Source organism: Carcharhinus amblyrhynchos, chromosome 9 (genome assembly GCF_965287045.1).
Source record: "Carcharhinus amblyrhynchos chromosome 9, sCarAmb.v2.hapA, whole genome shotgun sequence".
In the NCBI taxonomy this organism is placed as follows: domain Eukaryota; kingdom Metazoa; phylum Chordata; class Chondrichthyes; order Carcharhiniformes; family Carcharhinidae; genus Carcharhinus; species Carcharhinus amblyrhynchos.
Genome location: NC_137332.1, coordinates 84935298 through 84957679, shown reverse-complemented (window position 1 = coordinate 84957679; position 22382 = coordinate 84935298). Strand labels below are relative to the sequence as shown.

Genomic DNA, 22382 nt, shown 5'->3' with positions numbered 1-22382 from the left:
CCGGTAGTAAGGCGACCAGAACTTAGACGCAGACGCAGTACTCCAAATGCAGCCTAACCAACGTTCTATACGACTGCAACATTAGACTCCAGCTCTTATATTCTATACCCCTTCCTATAAAGGCTAACATACCATAGGCTTTCTTCACCACACTCTCCACTTGCACTGCCACCTTCAAAGACTTGTGCACTTGCGCCCCCAGGTCTCGCTGCGATTCTATACTCCTTACGGGCTTACCCTTTATCATATAACTTCCTCCTACATTATTCCGGCCAAAATGCATCACCTCACATTTATCCGGATTAAACTCCATTTGCCACGTATCTGCCCAATCAACCAGCCTATCAATATCCTGCTGTATTGCCAGACACTGCTCCTCACTGCCTGCCAATCCAGCCATCTTGGTGTCATCAGCAAATTTGCTGATCACACCACCTACTCCCTCTTCCAAATCATTTATATACACTACAAAGAGAAGAGGTCCCAGTACTGAGCCCTGCGGCACACCACTAGTGACAGACCTCCAGCTAGAAAAAGACCCCTCCACTACTACTCTCTGACTCCTCTTTGCAAGCCAGTTCTCTACCCATCTAGATACCTGACCACATATCCCATGAGCTTTAATCTTCTGTACCAACCTACTATGAGGGACTTTGTCAAACGCCTTACTGAAATCCATATAGACAACATCAACGGCTCGTCGTTCGTCAACCGTTTTTGTCACCTTCTCAAAGAATTCTACCAGATTTGTAAGGCAAGACTTCCCCTTGACAAAGCCATGCTGCGTATCCTTAATCAGATCGCAACGCTCCAAGTACGCATGCATCCTATCCCTAAGAATCCTCTCCATCAACTTACCTACCACTGACATTAAGCTCACCGGCCTATAGCTACCCAGGCTATCCCTCCTACCCTTTTTAAACAACGGTACCATGTTCGCTATCCTCCAGTCCCCTGGGACCTCACCTGTGTCCAAAGAAGAGACAAAGATTCGCGTCAGAGGCCCAGCAATCTCATCCCTCGCCTCCCTAAGCAGCCTAGGATAAATGCCATCGGGCCCCGGAGATTTATCGGTTTTAATGCCCTCTAAAAGCCCTAACACTTCTTCCCTCGTAATCGATAGATCTTTCAATTGGTCTACCGCTCCCTCAATGACCGTACCAGACATCAAGCCCCTCTCCTTCGTGAATACTGACGCAAAGTATTCATTCAGGATCTCCCCCATTCCCTCTGCCTCTAAGCACAATTCCCCACGCCTGCCCCTGAGAGGACCAATTTTACCCCTAGCCACCCTTTTGTTCTTAAGATAGGAGTAAAACGCCTTTGGATTCTCCTTAACCCTACCTGCCAAAGCCATCTCATGCCCCCTCTTTGCTCTCCTAACTCCCAGTTTGAGATCCCTCCTACTCTCTCTGTATTCCTCCAATGCTCTCTCCGTTCCCAGCTGCTTGGACATGACATACGCCTCTCGTTTCTTCCTAACCAGGTCTTCTATATCTCTAGTAATCCACGGTTCCCTAACCCTACCTTTTCCATCCTTTCTCCTAACCGGCACATGCCTTTCCTGCACCCATTGCAGTTTTCCCTTGAAAGACTCCCACATGCCTAACGTGGTCTTGCCTTCCAACAGCCTATCCCAGTCTGTATCCCTCAGCTCCTGCCTAATCCGGCTGTATCTAGCCTTCCCCCAATTTAGCACCCTCCCCTTAGGGCAGCTCTCATCTTTTTCCATTTGTATCCTAAAGTAGACGGAGTTGTGGTCACTATTAGCCACGTGTTCGCCTACCGCAACCTCAACCACCTGACCTGGCTCATTTCCCAGAACTAAATCCAGTATCGCCCCCTCTCTAGTCGGGCTATCTACATACTGTTCGAAGGATCCTTCCAATACACATCTTATGAATTCCTCCCCATCAGACCCCCCCAGCTCTAGGCACCTTCCAATCCACCCCAGGTAGATTAAAACCTCCCACTACAACAACCGTATTCTTCCTACACTTATCCAAAATGTCCCTACATATACCCTCTTCCACTGCCCGCGGGCTATCAGGCGGCCTATAGTACACTCCTAGCATAGTAATGGCCCCCTTCCTATTCCTCAACTCCACCCACAGAGACTCAATTTCCAACCCCTCCATGTTATCCTCCCTCTGCACCACTGTGATCTGCTCCCTAACTAAGAGTGCCACTCCCCCTCCTCTTTTCAACCCTCCCCTATCACGCCTAAAACACTTATACCCTTGAAAATTTAGCTGCCAGTCCTGCCCCTCCTTTAACCACGTCTTGGTCACTGCCACCACATCTAAATTCCTCGCGAACATCAAGGCCCTAAGTTCATCCGACTTTCCCGTCACACCCCTCGCATTAAAACAGTTGCACCTAAGACCCTCAGTCCCTCTTGGATCCTTCTTCTCCTGGGGGATTTTCCTATCAACTAGACTTACCCTGACCTCCAACTCACTCCCAGTGCCTGAGCTGTCTCTCTCCTCCCCACCCCCCCTCCATACTAGTTTAAACCCTGCCTAAACACTCCAGCCAACCTCCCAGCTAAAATATGTGTCCCCTTCCCATTTAAGTGTTCCCTATCCCTCTTATACAAGTGACCTTCCTTTGCAAAGACTTCCCAATGGTCAACAAAACTAAAACCCTCTGTCCTGCACCAATCCCTCATGCAGACACGGAGAGAATGTGCAAACTTCACAGTGACCCAAACCGGGAATCGAACCCAGATCCCTGGAGCTGTGAGACAGCAGTGCTAACCACTGTGCCGCCTGGTTCTAAACCATGACCATGCTGTGGGAATAAAAATCTTCAGATCAATTCTCAGAGTCTTAACGTTGCTGCCAATCTTGTACCATTTGTGGTTCTCTGGAAATAAAAACACAAGGTGCATTCTGCTCGAGGGGGGAATGGATTCAGCAATCTGAAAGTTTAAGCTGTTGTTGCAAAGAGTTCACTCTGGGCCCAATTTTACCGATCGGAGCCTAAGGGCTGGATCCGGGCGTAATACGGATCCGAGCCCGGAATCGTCTGTGCAGCGAGCCCATACGCTTCTTACCGGTTCAATCCGATCCGGGCTGTGGGCGGGGCTTAGCACTGCCGGAACGATCGGAGCTCTGAACTGCACATGTGCAGTTAGAAAAAAACCTGAAACAGAGCGCCCGGGAGTGAAAGAGAAAAACAGCAGAGAGAGCAGGGGGGTGGGGGAGGATGTGGGGGAGGATGGACTTGGGAGAATCTTGCAAACTGAAAATAATGTAGCATCTTCTTTGTGCTGCCTAATTATCTATGGGAAAGGTAATGAAACTACAGTGTCCTAGTGAGCAATTAGTGACCTGTATGTCCCTGGAGCCATGAACCAGCTGCTCAAATGTTCAGTCATGTGGTGAACTTGGAAGAATTGTCCCCGTGGTGGAACTTGGTTGGAAATAAAATTCAAGGAGATTATTCAATCTGGGAAATCAACCATAGTGAAAAGAAGTTTGTACTGGCAACTCTGCTCTCACATTCCATGGCAGATGTGTCCCTACTTGTGAATGTGATTTGCATGGACAACATTGGGTGCAGCTAATCTGCCTCTGGAGCAGCCTTGGATCCTTTCTTTCTCCTTTTCATCTGAACATTGCACAGAATTCGAGGAATTCCCTTTGGAAGATAATGTCAAAATTATAATGGCAGGAACTAAAAACCCGACAGTCAAAAATTTGGGAAAATATTTCAAAATATGGATGGGGGGATATATATTTTGAAATATTTTCCCAAAGACTGTCAGATTGGAAGATTGAAACGTAACCAACAGAGGAAGTGAAAGAAGCAGCGGAATATTTGTTACTGAGACGGGAACAATTATCTGAACAACATTAAACTTTCAGACTCAAAACTAATAAAAACACTAGCAGTGGAGGGGGTGGGAGGAATCTTGGAGACTGACACCGACAGGAACAATCTAAACGGCTGAAACTCCCATTTCCTCAGTCCCTGCCTGTCACTGCTCAGGAACCCCCCGAGGGGAACCCTCTCGGTCTGTCACTCTCTCTCTCTCTCTCTGGCTCCCTCTCTCTCTGCTTCTGTCTTTCTCTCCTCTCTCTCTCCCTCCTGGATGAAAGCTTTAACGATTTGCAGCAAATTAATTCATTTTCATCTTTCTAATTATTTGAAAAATTCACTGAGTGACATTTTGAGTCCCCAGTCTAAATTTTTCCCTCTCACTCACGACACCTGACACCAGGAAAGGGTCAATACCGTTTTACTGTACCAGTTCGAGCAGCTGGATGTTTGTTACTGAGACGGGAGAAAATGGTGAACCGTGTTCACTACCTCCAATCTCCCAGCACAGAACATAGAACATAGAACATAGAACATTACAGCGCAGAACAGGCCCTTCGGCCCACGATGTTGCGCCGACCAGTTACAAAAACAATGACCCACTAGCCTATACCAATCCCTTTTCGTCCATAAACCTATCCAGAGATCTCTTAAACGCCCCCAAACTAGACGCATTTACAACTGCAGCAGGCAGGGCATTCCAATCCCTCACCACCCGCTGGGTAAAGAACCTACCCCTGACATCCGTGCTGTAGCTACCCCCCCTTAATTTAAAGCCATGCCCCCTCGTGCTAGCTTTCTCCATCCGAGGAAAAAGGCTATCACTATCCACCCTATCTAAACCTCTAATCATCCTATATGTTTCAATAAGATCCCCTCTTAGCCGCCTTCTTTCCAACGAAAACAACCCTAAATCCCTCAGTCTCTCCTCATAGGACCTCCCCACCATACCAGGCAACATCCTAGTAAACCTCCTCTGCACCCTCTCCAACGCCTCCACATCCTTCTTGTAATGCGGGGACCAGAACTGCACACAGTACTCCAAGTGCGGCCGCACTAGAGTAGTGTACAGTTGCAACATTACACTGCGACTCCTAAATTCAATCCCCCTACCAATAAACGCCAAGACACCGTACGCCTTCTTAACAACCTTATCTACTTGATTCCCAACTTTCAGGGATCTATGTACACACACACCTAGATCCCTCTGTTCATCCACACTATTCAAAGTCCTCCCGTTAGCCCTATACTCGACACATCTGTTGCTCCTACCAAAGTGAATTACCTCACACTTCTCCGCATTAAATTCCATCCGCCACCTCTCGGCCCAGCTCTGCAACCTATCTAAGTCTCCCTGCAGACTATGACACCCTTCCTCACAATCTACCACACCTCCAACTTTGGTGTCATCAGCAAATTTACTAATCCACCCAACTATACCCTCATCCAGATCATTAATAAAAATTACAAACAACAGTGGCCCCAAAACAGATCCCTGAGGCACACCACTCGTAACTGTACTCCATGATGAATATTTACCATCCACCACCACCCTCTGTCTCCTATCTGATAGCCAATTCCTGATCCAACTTCCTAGATTACCCACAATCCCATACATCTGCATTTTCTGCAGAAGCCTACCATGGTGAACCTTATTGAACGCCTTACTAAAATCCATGTATACCACGTCAACTGCCTTGCCCCCATCCACCTCTTTGGTCACCTTCTCAAAAAACTCAATAAGGTTAGTAAGGCACGACCTACCCGCTACAAAACCATGCTGACTATTTCTAATCAATTCATTACACTCCAAATAACTATAAATCCTATCCCTAATAATTTTTTCTAAAACCTTGCCCACAACAGAAGTAAGACTCACCGGTCTATAATTCCCGGCAAAGTCTCTGTTCCCCTTCTTAAACAATGGGACAACATTCGCTATCCTCCAATCCTCCGGGACTACACCAGAGACCAATGACGACCTGAAGATCTGAGCCAGAGGCTCTGCAATCACCTCTCTAGCCTCCCAGAGAATCCTAGGGTAGATCCCATCCGGACCAGGGGACTTATCTATTTTCAGCCCCTCAAGAATTTCCAGCACATCCTCTTTATCAACCGTAATACTGTCTATTTTACACCCCTGCAAGCCAATGTCCTCCTCAGCTATATTCATGTCCCCCTGCGTGAACACCGAAGAGAAATATTGGTTCAATACTTCTCCAATCTCCTCCGGTTCCACACACAACTTCCCCCTGCTGTCTGTAACTGGCCCTAATCTTGCCCTGACCAACCTTCTGTTCTTGACATACCTATAGAACGCCTTAGGATTCTCCTTAATCCTATCAGCCAAAGTCTTCTCATGTCCTCTTTTAGCCCTTCTCAACTCACTCTTCGACTCCCTCCTAGCCAATCTAAAGCTTTCTAGTGCACTATCTGAGCCCTCCAATCTCATCCGAACATAAGCCTCCTTTTGCTTTTTAACCATCGACTCAACTCTTTTAGTGCACCACGGTTCCCTAGATCTACCAAATCCACCATGCCTGACAGGGACATACCTATCAAGGACTCGCAGTAGCTGCTCCTTGAAAAAACTCCACATTTCAGACGTTCCCAGTCCCTGTAATCCCCTAATCCAATCCATGCTTCCTAATTCACTCCTGATAGCCTCATAATCGCCCTTACCCCAGCTAAAATTGCTGACCCGAGGTTCATGCCTATCTCTTCCCATCACTAAGGTGAACGTAACCGAATTGTGGTCACTATCACCAAAATGCACACCAACTTCCAAGTCTAGCACCTGGTCTGGCTCATTTCCCAGCACCAAATCCAATATAGCCTCACCTCTAGTTGGCCTGTCTACATACTGAGACAAAAAACCTTCCTGCACGCTTTGTACAAACACTGACCCCTCTAGCGAGCTAGAACTATAGCAACTCCAATCAATATTCGTAAAGTTAAAGTCCCCCATAACAATTACCCTATTACTTTCACTCCTAACCAGGATTGTCTCCGCAATCCTTTCCTCAACCTCTCTAGAACTTTTAGGAGGTCTATAAAAGACTCCCAACAGGGTGACCTCTCCTCTCCTATTTCTAATCTCCGCCCATACTACCTCAACTGACAAGTCCTCATCAAACTTTCTCTCCGACACTGTGATACAGTCCTTGACTAACAATGCTACCCCACCCCCCCTTCTACCTTCTTCTCAGAAGGCACAGTGGGATACAGTCAGGAGGGAGTTATCCTGGGAATCCTCAACAACATTCCAGACTCCATGTAGTCTCTCGGTACCGTGTCAAACACGGACAAGGAAACCTCCTCTGGTTACCACATACCGTCCCCCCCTCAGCTGATGAATCAGTTCTCCTCCATGTTGAACACCACTTGGAGGAAGCACTGAGGGTGGTAAGGACACAGAATGTACTCTGGGTGGGGAATTCAATGTCCGTCACCAAGAGTTACTCTTTGAAACTATGGGAGTAGTGGGACCGTGTGAGATGGTGAGGTCAAGGGGGAGGTGGTGAATATGGGATGGAGAATTGTGATTATGATGGTTTAATCCCAGCAACTTTCAGTTTCTTTTCTGTTTTCAATCTTGTCACTCAAGAGGTTCCAGATCAAATTGATCATTTTCAAATGATTGATCATTGGATTTGAATCCAATCTTCTGCTGATGTGTCATTGATTATGATGTGGAGATGCCAGCGTTGGACTGGGGTAAACACAGTAAGAAGTCTCACACCATCCGGTTACAGTCTAACAGGTTTATTTGGTAGCACAAGCCACTCGCCTTCGGAGCGCTGACCCTTCATCAGGGGAGTGGGAATTCTGTTCACAAACAGGGCGTTTAAAGACAAAATTGTAAATTGAGTTTGTGTCTTTAAATGCCCTGTTTGTGAACAGAATTCCCACTCACCTGATGAAGGGTCAGCGCTCCGAAAGCGAGTGGCTTGTGCTACCAAATAAACCTGTTGGACTTTAACCTGGTGTTGTGAGACTTCTTACTGTGTCATTGATTGACAGGCCAAGCAACCAATCAGGACAATCACTTGGTGAAATGCAGCCAATCAGCTAATGGGGAGGTGGGACATTTCCAAAGCACTCACCAGACATATACTGAATATTCTTAATGTTTATTACCTTTTACACATTGACATTGACAGAAAAAAGACTTGAATAAACAGCCCAGCCAGAGGAAGCTGGAGAAATTCACAGGGAGAATGGAGGTTTATTAAAACACTTGTGGGGATTTTCTCAATAACATGAGAATCCTGTCCCTTTAAACAGTGACTAAAGCTTCAATTGTAACTGCAGGGTGAGCAGGAAGGAGGTCTGGTTTACTGAAGCAGATACTTCAGAGGGTCACATTATTTCTGTACAGCTGACAGTCTTCAGCATCTTCGAGAGGTTTTACTTGTTATCACAAATCCACACTGTCCCCATCAAACACTCCCAGTTAAAGAAAAGCATGGGGTTAATACAGAGTAAAGCTCCCTCTACAATATCCCAACAATATTCTTTAACCCCTGACCCTCAGAAGTGTCTCAGACTCAGTCCCAGGAAGGAAGAGAGTTGTAATTCAATGCTGACTGTGACCTTTGCCCTCCCAGCTCACCCCTGTTCTATTCCAAGTTGTGTCTCCTCTGTGGACTGTCTCTAACACTCTAGGCACATTCTGAACTCCTGACACTCTTGCTGAGGGGAGAGGAGAGGCTCACGTGGGTGAGGGCACAGGAGAAGCGAGCGTTGGACTCCCAGTCGGAGCCAGAGAGGGTCAGCAGGCTGCTGACGCTGTAGGTGTTGTCCGAAGCTCGCAGGTAGTTGCTGGTCTGAACCCCGTTGGAAATGGCTGCACCATCTTTCTTCCACTTCACCTCCACCTCATCCGGATAGAAGTGATCGGCAAGGCACACCAGGGTGGCAGTGCCCTTGGTCTTGACCTCCTCCGGGGAGGGGGGCAGCAGGGTCAGCGTGGGTTGTGAATTCTCACGGGCTGAAAGAGAAGAGAAGGAATTTTAATCACTGCCATTTTCAGGCTTTCAACATCCCGAATACTAAATGGGATCAAATCAGTGTCAATATTTAAAACGTTGCAGAATTCTGAAAATCAATTCCGGGGGAACTTTTTTAACCAGTACGGAACAATCCCAACAAGAGAAGGGGCAGTTTTAGCAGTTTTAGAGAATGAAATTGGGCATGTGGAAGGTGTATCAGTGAGAGAGCATTTGGGTAATAATGATCATAATAGATTTAGAGTAGCTATGGAAAAGGGGAAAGATCGATCAAGAGTAAACATTTTAAATTGGGAAAAGGCCAATTTCACCAAACTGGAATTTGCTAAAATGAACCGGAAACAGCAATTTGAAGGTAAATCAGTGTCAGAGCAGTGGGAGGATATTCGAGCTGGAGACAGAGTTCAGGACATATCTGTTCATCAAGCAATAGCGTGGGACATTGCAAAGAGAATAACTAATGATTAAATAGGGCGAATTCGAGAGCAAAACGGTAACTTGTGTGTGGAGAGAGAAGACATATAGGTGGTTCTTAATGAATAATTTATATTAAATATCACAAGTGGGAGGGACAAAGTTGACATTGTAGTTCAGGAGGGGAGGGATTGTGAAATAATTAATGGGATAATGATAGTGAGCGAGGAGATATTAATGTGTTTATCATCTTTTAAAATGGAGAAATTCCCAGGCCCGGGTGAAATGTATCCCAGGATGCGAAGTGAAGCAAGGGAAGAAATAGCAGAGACTCTGACCATTTTCCAATCCTCTGTGGCTGCAGATGTGGTGTGGGTGGACTGGAGGATGGATAATGCTTTTTAAAATTAAAAGCTGATGGAATCCAAGGGAAAGTGGCACATTCAATTTCAAATTAGTTCAGTGTCTGAGTGTAAAGGTTTGATTTGTAGCTGGTTAAATCATTTTACAATGTTACTGAAACATTTGTAAAGAAGGTTACTACAAATTCAGCACTGAAATGGTTAATGGTGAGAGTATTTAAAGACACAGTGTCCCTTTAACAGAGTGTTAACCAGTCAGGAAGCTGGAACGATTGCTCAGTCTGTCTGGGGGAAACAGGTTGAGCATCAACAAACCTCAGATCACACACAGATCAGGAGAACTTTATCCCAGAACATTGGAGCAGACTTGGATCAACACACTTCACACAGGATTCCCATTGGCTGGTGTAGAAGCTTCTAGATTTCATTTCAGACCTTACTGCCCAGCACTGGGCTGAGGTCAAGGGTGAGGCTAGAATTAGTCTCAGTGTTCAGGGGTCAGACGGGGTCACTGCTCCTAATGACCCCATGAACTCTGGAGGGTGCGAGTGTGTGGAGAATGGGTGAGAGTCAGGATCAGGAATCTCCAACCTCAAAGACAGAATTACATTTCTATAGCACCTGTCAGCACCTCAGAATGTCCCAATGTGTTTTACAGCTCATTGTGCACAGCAGGATCCTGGGGAGTAGACGGAGAAAGAACAGATAAGCAGATTTGTAGTGATGTTGATTGAGGGATGAATATTGACCAATTCATCGGGGTGAACTCCCCTGCTCTTCCAATAGTACCATGGGATCTTTTACACCCCCTGAGAGGGCAGATATCAGATTGTCTCATCTGAAAGATGGGAGGCCTGTAGTTTAGAGGGGGGATGTGACAGGTGCTGGCCCTTTCCCCGTAAGGATTTTGGAAGTGGATGGGGAAAGTGGGAGGTGAACTAGAGAAACATCTTTGTTGCTGCTGAAACTCTTGCTATCTGCTCAGTCACAACTAATAAACACACAGACACATCAGACAAACATCAGTCTGTTTCTGTGGATTCTCTGCTGCTTTCAGTTCAATGAAGAGTGCAGGAGGACATGCCAGGAGCAACAACAGACAGACTGAAAAATGAGGTGTTAACCTGGTGAAGCTACAACACAGAGACTGTGTACCAAACAGCAGAAGCAGCAAGTGATAGACAGAGTTAAACCATCCCACAACCAATGGATCAGATCAAAGCTCTGCAGTCCTGTCACATCCAGCCGTGAATGGTGGTGGACAATTAAACAACTCACTGGAGGAGGAGGCACCACAAATATCCCCATCCTCAATGATGGGGGAACCCAGCACATCAGTACAAAAGATAAGGCTGAAGCATTTGCAGCAATCTTCAGCCAGAAGTTCCGAGTGGATGGTCCATCTCGACCTCCTCCGGAGGTCCTGAAGACTTGTGCTCCAGAATTTCCCGTGTCCCTAGCCAAGCTGTTCCAGTACATCTACAACACTGGCATCAACCCAACATTGTGATAAATTACCCGGTTATGAACTGTACACAAAAACAGGACAAATCCATCCGCACAATAACCACCCCATCAGTCTACTCTCGATCATCAGCAATGTGATCTGAACATATCCAGAGTGATACCAAGCAGCACTTACTCAGCAATAATCTGCTCACTGACCCTCAGTTTGTGTTTCTCCAGGATCACTCAGCTCCTGACCTCATTACAGCCTTGGTTCAAACATAGAGAAAAGAGCTGAACTCCAGAGGTGAGGTGAGAGAGACTGCCCTTAACATCAATGCAGCATTTGAGCAAATGTGGCATCAAGGAGCCCTCGCATAACTGGAGCCAATGGGAATTCGGGGAAAACTCTCCGCTGGTTGGAGTTATACCCGGCACAAAGGACGATGGTTGGGATTTAACTGTACAGTCTATATTAATGAGCTGGATGAAGGGAATGAGAGGATTGTCGCTAAACTTGCTGATGATAAAATGAAAAGTAGAAATGCAAGTTGTGAGGAGGATAGAGAGTCTGAAAAGGAATAGAGATAGGTTCAGTGAGTGGGAAAACATTGACAGATGGAGGATAATGTGGGAAAATGTGAGGTTGTCCACTTTGGCAGGCGGATAGAGCAGAATACTGGTTAACTGGAGAGATTGTATCGAGTGATCTGGGTGCCTTTGCATCCAGGAACAGAAAAAAATTAGGAAGACGAATGGAATGTTGCTCTTCATTCCAATGAGGATGAGTATAAAAGGAGGGATGTTTTGCTAAAGCACATTGGGAAAATCACACTTAGAATATTGTGGACACTTTGGGTCTCCTTACTTAAGGAAAGATATAGGAGAATTGAGAAGAGTTCAGAGATGGTTCACTCGGCTGATTCCACCGAGTAAGGGATTGTCTTATGAGGAAAGCTTGAGCAAGTTGGGCCGATACTCATTGGAGTAGAACTTATTCCACCACCTCAGCACCATCTTCACCAGGGCAATTAGGGATGGGTGATAAATGTTGGTCTGCATAGAATCACAGAAAATAGGAACAGGAATAGGCCATTTGGCCCTTTGAGCCTGTTCCACTCTTCATCATGATCATGGCTGATCATCCAATCAGTAGTCAGATCCTGCCTTCCCCAACAAATTCTTTCATCCGATTCACCCCAAGAGCTAAATCGAACTCCTTCTTGAAAACGTATAATATTTTGGCTTCAACTGCTTTCTGTGAGAGTGAATTCCACAGGTTTACCCCTCACTGGGTGAAGGAATTTCTCCTGACCTCAATCCTAAAAGGTTTACCCCATATTCTCAGACTATGATGCCTCAAACTGGACCCTCCCAGCATTGGGAACATGCTTCCTGTATCGGCCTATCGAGTCTGCATCAACTCTTTTCCCATAACCCCATGTATTTACCTCACTATTCCCCCTAACCTGTTGGAATTTTATAAATCTCCATGAGTTGTTTCCTCATTCCTCTGAACTCCAATGAATATAAGTCCTAACCAACTCAATCTCTCCTCATACATCTGTCCCATTATAACAGGAATCAGTCTGGGATACCTTCTCTGCACTCCCTCTAGAACAAAAATATCCTTCCTGAGATAGGGAGACCAAAACTGCGCACAATATTCCCAGTGCTGCCTCACCAAAGCCCTGAATAACTGCAGCAGGTCAGAATTATGAAGACATAGAGCAGATACGAAGGAACTTTTCTCCTTTTAGCAGTCGACTCAAAAGCCATGGAGCACAGATTTAATTTCAGAAACAGAAGATTTTGAGGGATTGGAGGAAAAACCTTTTCACCCAGAGGGTGTTGGGAATCTGGAACTCACTCCCTGAAAGGGTGGTAGAGGCAGGAACCCTCACACCATTTAAGAAGTATTTAGATGAGCATTTGAAATTCCAAAGCACACAAGGCTACGGATCAAGTGTTGGAAAATGGGTTTAGAATCGTTAGGAGTTTGATGGCCAGCAGAGACAGGATGGGCTGAAGGGCCTCTTTCTGTGCTGTAAATGTCTATGACACGCTGACTGAACCAAGATGGCCGAGAATGTAAAGTGACCAACTTCTGGAAAATTCCGATGTGGATTATATTTGCTGACCAGACCCGAGAGAAGATGGAATATCACACCTGAAAGGTGTCAGGGACTTCTTCAAACAGAAAATAGAAACTTTAATCTCCTGTGGTTATGGAGACAATGGAGACTGATTGTCACATCTCAGCAGAATCCAAAACCCATCTCCTGTTGAGTTATATCCCAGAATGTGGAAATGGTCTGAGTTCAAAGTAAACTGACTCTGGGTGAAAGACATGTTTGTTTGTTACATTTCAGGAAACAACAGGGAAATGGGTTAAAATTCCAACTGTATCCCTGAGCTGTGTGTACTGGTGCTGGGGTGACAGAATGTGAGTTGAGACATTTTTTGGGGTGCTCCAGTTTCCTCCCCCATTCCAAAGGTCTGCAGGTTAGATGGATTGGCCATGCTAAATTACCCCGAGTGTGTTCTTTAGGTGGGTTAGCAATGGTAAATGCGCAGGGTTACAGGGAGCCTGGGTAAGAAGCTCTTTTGGAGAATCGGGTGAAAAGATTTCCCTCACGTCTCTCAAAATCTGCTGCCTCTGTGATTAAGGGGAAGAGTTTCCTCATATCTACCCTATCTCTGTCCCTTGTAATTCTGTCAATGGACTGAATAGCCTCCTCCTGCACTGTAGGGATTCAATGGCTAATAAAAAACTACATGGACTGTGTAAGGTTTCCACGGGTGAAGGGATCCATTTGAAATGGAGCCTGTTGTGACCAATCGAGGGCGGGATTCCAGCTGATTACTCCTCACCCAGAGGAAAACAAAATTGGGATCCGGTTCAAGAAGTTAACAAATGAGGGAGCCTGTCTGAGGACTGGTCACAACATGTACACAGCAAGATCCCACACACAGCAATGAGAACAATCAGCATTTTCAGTAATGTTGGATCTGGGATAAATGTCGGAAGGAACTCATTCCAAAGAGAAAGTAACAGAGAGTCTCCCCAAAAGCCTGGAACACTGAAGCCACTGGATTGTGAGCCCTGCTGTGGCTGTTTGTCATCAGAACTTCAGCAAGAGATAAGCAGGGAGTGGAGAGAGCAGAGTGAAAGCTGGGGCAGGTGGCACCTCGGTGTCTCACTGTGCTGCTGCTGTGATCAGTCATATCAGAGAGTGAGACAGAGAGTTCAACTTCACATCAAACTCTGCCTGTGTGTGTCACACTGAGACTGACAGGAGTCTAGAGAGTGATTTCAGTCCATGCTGCAGGAATGTGAACACAGTCTGCAAACGTCCAGATCTCCTCCACACGGTGGGTAAAAGCTGCTTACTTATATCTTGCTGCTTAAAGGGGGGAATGGAAGGAAAGAAATACAGCTGGACTCCCTGTTCTACACAGTGTTCTTCAATCTACCATTTCATTGACTGCAGCTTCCTCACTAACACCTTCAACTCTTCAGTATTTGTGTTTGAGAAAGTTTCAGCATTGAAAGGGTTAATAACGGAGGATTGGGCTTTACTTACTCAGTCTGAGTTTGGTTCCTTTACCGAACTTAAAGCACACTGACAGCTTCCAGTGGAGGAGCTGTACAAAAACCTGTCTCTGACTCACTCACTCTCTCACTCATCTTTTTCTCTCACTCTTTCTCTCTCACTCTTTCTCTCTCACTCTTTCTCTCTCTGTTTCTCTCAATATCTCTGTGTTTTGTTGGGAGAGTTGAGAATTCTAATTTGAGATGATAAATCTTTCAGCTGCTCTTCATATGTGGACATGGCGAGTAAGAGGGAAACTCGAGGCCTTCAGCGAGCAGTGGACACCACAGGGACTGGAGTGTGTAGTGGACAGTGCAAATAATTTGTTCAGTTTCCTTTCTTGTGTTCATTAAATATTATATAAAACTGTGGGATGTGTCAGTACAGGAGGTGGGACTGTGTGTCCATTATTATATATTATATAAAACTGTGGGATGTGTCAGTACAGGAGGTGGGACTGTGTGTCCATTATTATATATTATATAAAACTGTGGGATGTGTCAGTACAGGAGGTGGTGCTGTGTGTATTGGGGTTTTTGTAAGGCTCTGTATCACTGTGTTGAGAGTAGCTGCTATCAGCTTGCTGACAGTAATAATCAGCGACATCCTCATTCTGAACATTGCTGATTGTCAGGGTGAATCTTGTCCCAGATCCACTGCCGGTGAATCGGTCGGATACTCCTGTGAATCGAGATGTTGCATAGTAGATCAGCAGAGCCGGTTTCTGTCCTTCTCGCTGTTGGTACCAACTCATGTAATCGCTAACAGATTGACTGGTCGTACAGGTGATGGTGGCGGTCTGGCCCAGGCTCATTGACAGCACCGGGGGAGTCTGGGTCACGCTGATGTCTCCATTGATACCTGAGGGGTAATAGAGAAACAGAGTGAAGTAAGAACTGTCACAGAAAGAGGCTGTACAATGAGATATCGTTGGAGACACTGACTGTTCCTCTCCTTTCAGCATTTTCCCTTCAATCACAAGTCAGGAGAATTGGATTGAAATGGAGAGCAGGGAAATATTCAAGGTGGAAGGAGAGAGATTTGTACCTGCGATGCAGAATGCCAGAGGCCAGAGCAGCTGGATGGCTGAAATCATGGTGTGTGCTCCTCTCCCTGTGCCTGGTCACTGATAAACTCTCCCTTCACTGGGCTCTGCTTTATAAAGCTGCAGCCTGTGAGAGTCTCACTGCCTGTTCCTCAGTTTGTAAATGGTCTGACCCAGAGAAACCACGTCAGCACCTTTCACTTCCTCTTCTTCTCTCTCCCTCCCTCAATCTCTGTCCCTCAGACTCTGTCCCTCACTCTCTTGATATCTATATATAGGGTCGAGATAGAGAGATTCTTCCCGCTTAGAAAGGATAGCAGGACTAAAGGGCACAGCCTCAAGATAAGCGGTGGGCAGTTTAGAACGGAGTTGAGGAGGAACTTCTTCACTCAAAGGGTGGTGAATCTCTGGAATTCTCCACCCGTTGAAGTGGTGGAGGCTGCCTCGCTAAATATATTTAAGTTATGGGTAGATAGGTTTCTGATAGACAGGGGAATTAAGGGTTATGGGGAGAAAGCAGGAAAGTGGAACTGATCCACTTCAGATCAGCCATGATCTTATTGAATGGCGGGGCAGGCTCGAAGGGATGGCTGGCCTTACTCCTGCTCCTATTTCTTATGTTCTTATATCTCTCCCTCAGTTGCTGTTTGTCTCTCTCTCTCTCTCAATATTTATCCCTCAGTCTCTCTTTCAGCTTGTCTTTCTCACTTGATATCGAACATAGAACATAGAACACTACAGCACAAACAGGCTCTTCGGCCCACGAGTTGCGCCGATCACATCAACACCTACCAATCTATAGACCTATCTATAACCCCCAATCCCATTAAACCCCATATACTCATCCAGAAGTCTTTTAAAAGACCCCAGCGAGTTCGCCTCCACCACCACTGACGGCAGCCGATTCCATTCACTCACCGCCCTCTGAGTGAAAAACTTACCCCTAACATCACTTCCGTACTTTCCTCCCCGCACTTTAAATCTGTGTCCTCTCGTAGCGACCATTTCAACCCAGGGAAATAGCCTCTGAGAATCCACCCTATCTGTTCCTCTCAACATTTTATAAACTTCTATCAGGTCGCCTCTCAACCTTCGTCTCTCCAGGGAAAAGAGACCCAGCTCCCTCAACCTAACTTCATAAGGCATGCCTCCCAATCCAGGCAACATCCTTGTAAATCTCCTCTGTACCCTTTCAATAGCTTCTACGTCCTTCCGATAGTGAGGCGACCAGAACTGCGCACAGTACTCCAAGTGAGGCCTGACAAGGGTCTTATAAAGTTGCAGCATTACCTCCCGATTCCTAAACTCAATCCCTCGATTAATGAAGGCCAGTACACCATATGCCTTCTTGACCACATCCTGCCCGTCAGTCTCTGCCTCCATCACTCTATTGATATCTCTCCCTGAATTGCTGTCTCTTTCAATCTCTCAGTAACTGTGCATTAGTCTCTGTTTCTATCCACCACACTGTTGCTGTCTCCCTTTCTTGTCCTTCCCGTCTCACACTCTTTGTTTATCCTCTCATTGAGTGTTTCTTTCTCTCTTCTCATTCTCCCTCCCTCTATTCCTCTTAGTTTCTTCCTCACTTTATCTCACAAAGTCATAGAGTCATAGGGGTTTACAGCAAAGAAACAGGCCCTTCAGCCCAACTTGTCCATGCCACCAGTTTTTTTAAACCCCTAACCCCAATTGCCCACATTTGGCCCATATCCGTCGATACCCATCTTAGCCATGTAACTGTCCAAATGCTTTTTAAAAGACAAAATTGTACCCGCCTCTATTACTACCTCTGGCAGCTTGTTCCAGACACTCACCACCTTCTGTGTGAAAAGATTGCCCATTTGGACACTTCCGTATCTCTCCCCTCTCTCCATAAACCTACGCTGTCTAGTTTTAGACTCCCCTACTTTTGGGAAAAGATATTGAATATCTAGCTGATCTATGCCCCTCATTATTTGATAGACCTGTGTAAGATCACCCCTCAGCCTTCTACGCTCCAGAGAAAAAATTCCAGCCTCTCCTTATAACCTAAACCATCAAGTCCTGGTAGCATCCTAGATAACTCTTTTCTCCACTCGTTCTAGTTTAATAATATCCTTTCTATAACAGGGTGACCAGAGCTATGCCCAGGATTCCAAGTGTGGCCTTACTAATGTCTTGTACAACTTCAACAAAACCTCCCGTTTTCATTATCCAATGTTCTGACCAATGAAACCAAGCATGCAGAATGCCTTCTTCACCACTCTGTCCAACTGTGACTCCACTTTCAAGGAGTGATGAACATGTACCCCTAGATCTCTTTGTTCCGTAATCTCCCCAAAGCCCGACCAGTACCTGAGTAAGTCCTGCCCTGGTTCAATCTACCAAAATTTATCACCTCGCATTTATCTAAATTAAACTCCAGTTGTCATTTGTCAGTCCACTTGTCCAATTCAGGTTGCAGTTGGAGGTAACTTTCGTCACGGTCCACTATGCCACCAATCTTGGTGTCATCTGTAAACTTACTAACCATACCTCCTAAATTCTCATCCAAATCATGAATATAAATGACAAATAACAATGGACCCAGCATCGATCCCTGTGGCACATCGCTCATTCTCTTTGTTCCTCTGTATTCTCATCTCACTCTGCCCCAGAAGAGGCACCATCCTCCTGGTCTCCACTCTGTCAGTCCCCTCACAATCTGATATGTTTCAATAAGATCACCTCTCATTCTTCTAAACTCCAATGGGTTCAGGCCCAACCTGTCCAACTTTTCCTCATGCGGTAACCCCTCACCCCAGGAATGTGTCGGGTGAATCTTCTCTAAACTGCTTCTAACAAAATGATATCCTTTTTCAAATAAGGAGACCTTAACTGTACACAGTATTCCAGATGTGGTTTCATTGAGACCCTGTACAGCTGCAGTAAAACTTCTCTATTTTTAGATTCCATTCTCCTTGTAATAAACACCAACATTCCATTTGTTTTCCTAATCACTTGCTGGAGCTGCAGACTAACTTGTTGTGATTGATGTCCCAGGACAGCCAGATCCCTCTGTAGCACCGAGTTGTACAATCTCTCTCCATTTCAATAGTTTACTGCTTTTCTATTCTTCCTGCCAAAGTGGACACCTTCACATTTACCCAGGTTGTACTGCAAATGTTTAGCCACTCACTTCCCTTGTCTCTATCCCTTTGCAGACTCTACCTCATCTTAATAACTTACTTTTCCCACCTATCTTAGTGTCACTGGGACATGAGCTCCATTCATTCCCTTCATCCAAGTCATTGATATGGATTGTGAATAGTTGTGGTCCCAGCACTGATTGTTCCAGAACTCCACTAATTACAGCTCCCCAACCCCAAAACAATCATTTATCCCCTCTCCCTTGTTTCTGTGAGCTAACCAATCCTCTATCAATGCTAATATGTTACCCACACACCACCTTCTTACCCACACACCATCATACTTGTGTAGTAACATTTGATGTGGTAATTTATGAAATACCTTTTCAAATTCCCAGTACATAACAGCTACAAGTTCCTCTTTATCCATTTTGTGACCGCTGCAAAGGTGGACAATGACATGTGCAAAACAGAAAGAAACTGCTCCACATCGACCATGATGTCCATGTCCCACTGGAGCCTCCGATAGGGACCAGTAAACATGGGCCTCCTTCCCACTGGAGCCTCCAATAGGGACCAGTAAACATGGGCCTCCTTCCCACTGGAGCCTCCAATAGGGACCAGTAAACATGGGCCTCCTTCCCACTGGAGCCTCCAATAGGAACCAGTAAACATGGGCCTCCTTCCCACTGGAGCCTCCAGTAGCCGAGCTTCAAACTCCACATTCTCTCCATCACATCCGCCTCTTATTTCCACAACATTATCCGTCTCTACACTACATCATTCCCTTAAGCACAGAAACTCTTATCCCTGCATGTCCCACCTACTAACTCTATTATTCCAATATCCCCTCCCAGCTCCCCTCATCCACACTCCATCTACCCCAGATTGTCCCAAATGCAGTGGGTCTGGACTCTGACTCACACCGTGTCGTTCCAACACCACCCCTGGCCTCAGTGATCTATCACCCCGGCCTCAGTGATCTATCACCCCTGACCTCACTGACTATCACCCTTGACCTCAGTGGTCTATCACCCCTGACCTCACTGACCTGTCACCCCTGACCTCACTGCCCTCCAATTCCCTCCATGGCCTCACTCCTCCCTACCCCTGTGTCCTGCTCCAGACTCACATTTCTCTCTCACCTTCCATCTGCTGACTCTGCTCCCTGGCTCATCGCTGCTTCCTTCATCCCACCATTGAGAGCAGAGCCTTCAGATGCCCAGGCCTTGCTTTCTGACCTCCCACCCTTAATCCCTCCCCCTCTCCAAGTCTTTCTCCCCATCAAACTCCATCCTTTCACCCAAGCCTTCGATCTCTCTTCCTAAACTACCCCCAGCCCCTCCCCCATTCCTCTTATGCTGCTCTGTGAAACATAATGGGCTATGTTGTATACTCCGGTGCTATATAAATTCAGGTCCTTTGTGGATTTTGGTTGGGGACAGAATTTGACACAGTAGTGAAGGCTCTTGCAGTCAAATATCCTGCTGACAGGATCCAGACTTCAACACACAGAATGGGACATTGTGTAAAGTAGGAATTATTAAAAATGTATTCATTGATGGGATGTGGGTATCACTGGCTATCCCAACATTTATTGCCCATCCCTAATTGTCCTTGAGAAGGTGGTGATGAGCTGCCTTCTTGAACCGCTGCAGTCCATGAGGTGTACACACACCCACAGTGCTGTTAGGGAGGGGTTTCCAGGATTCTGACCCAGCGACAGTGCATGAACGGAGATGTATTTCCACTTCAGAATGGCATGTGGCTTGGAGGGGAATCTCCTGGTGATGTTGATCCCAGGGATCTGCTACATTTGTCTTTCCAGATGATAGTGGTCATGGGTTTTGAAGGTGCTGCCTCAGGAACCTTGGTGAGTTCATGCAGGGCATCTTATAGATGGCACACACTGCTGCCACTGTTCGACAGTGGTGGAGGGATTTAATGTTTGTGAATGGGGTGCCAATCAAGTGGGGCTGCTTTGTCCTGGATGATGTTGAGCTTCTGGAGTGTTGCTGGAGCTCTACTCATCCAGACAAGTGGAGACTATTCCATCACACTCCAGACTTGTGCCTTGTAGATGGTGGACAGGCTTTGGAGAGTCAGGATGTGAGTTACTGGCTGCAGGATTCCTATCCACTGACCTTCTCTTGTAGACACAGTATTTATAGGCTGGTCCAGTTCAGTTTCTGGTCAATCAGAACCAACAGGATTTTACAGTGGGGGATTCAGCGATGGTAATGACATTGAATGTCAAGGGGAGATGTTCAAATTCTCTCTTGTTGGAGATGGTGATTCCGTGGTACTTGTGTGGCACGAATGTTACTGTTTCAATATCTGAGGAGTTGTGAATGGTGCTGAGCATTGTGTAATCATCAGTGAACATCCCCACTTCTGAAGGTCATTACTGAAGCAGCTGAAGATGGTTGTGTCTCAGACACGACCCTGAGGAACTCCTGCAGTGATGTCCCAGGATAACTCCCTCCTGACTGTATCCCACTGTGCCTTCTGTGCTGGGAGATTGGAGGTAGTGAACACGGTTCACCATTTTCTCCCGTCTCAGTAACAAACATCCAGCTGCTCTGAGCTCCTTCTTTCACTTCCTCTGTTGGTTACGTTTCAATCTTCCGATCTGACAGTCTTTGCAGTTATTTTTGACACTGGGGATTTGTGCTGTGGTCTGAATCTCTAACAATAACTGTCCAATCAGTGAAAAGAACAGCAGCTCAGAGCAGTCAGGACTGAGGAGCCAGGCTCACTGGGAAACACATTGGGAAGATCAAAGCCATGGTCTTCATCTCCCGATACAAACTCCATCCCTCCCCCTGAGCACTGTCTGCTGGATCAGCATCCCCACATCCCTGCCTCGCGATGGTTTTCCCAACCTAATTCCCCATTGCCCTGATCACAGGCCCCGACTTCCCCATCCCCACCTCCCCTTCCCCAATAGACTGGCCTCCCGATGGCTTCCTCAATACCCCCCACCCCTCCAATTGTCAACCCCGACACCCCACTCCCTGATCACCAGCCTCCTCCTCATGGCTTCCTCAACTGGAAGGTTCCTGCTGAACTCAGCAACAACTCTGGCCTCCCCCGCCCCCCACACCAGCTTCTAAACAAACATCAGTGATGGAATTGTGGGGACAGGCAGAAAGAAAATTTAGTAAAAGTCAAACCAGCTTTACAGTCATCGTCATTGCTCATGCACTTTGACCCGAACAAACCATTCGGAATCATTGTGACGCCTCTCCGTACTTTGCAGGGGGGTGAACACACGGTAGATGTACAGTTGGGAGTGAGGTTCAGTCAGATATAGAAGGAAAACTCAGTCAGTCCAGCAGGCAGAGAAGACTTGGGCTTGATAAGACACATGGGAGGATTGGAAGGCTAAACAGCATCTATTTTAATACAAGGAGCCTGTCTGGTCAGGCAGATGAACTTAGAGAGTTGGTCAGCACGTGGAAATATGAGATTGTTGTAATCACTGAGATATGGTTGAAAGAAGGACAGGACTGGAATCTCGACATTCCAGGGTATAGAAGTTCCAGGCGTGATTGGGGGAGATGTAGGAAAGG

General features: G+C 46.3%; 1 gene segment (V, D, J or C); it reads right to left on the bottom strand.

Annotated features, from left to right (window-relative positions):
• Positions 1-8489: 8489 nt before the first annotated feature.
• LOC145348460 (Ig kappa chain V region Mem5-like) lies at positions 8490-15755 on the bottom strand. The segment is given in 4 exon segments: positions 8490-8818; positions 14647-14685; positions 15211-15516; positions 15703-15755. Coding segments are annotated over 4 exon segments (723 nt in total).
• Between the last annotated feature and the right edge of the window lie 6627 nt (positions 15756-22382).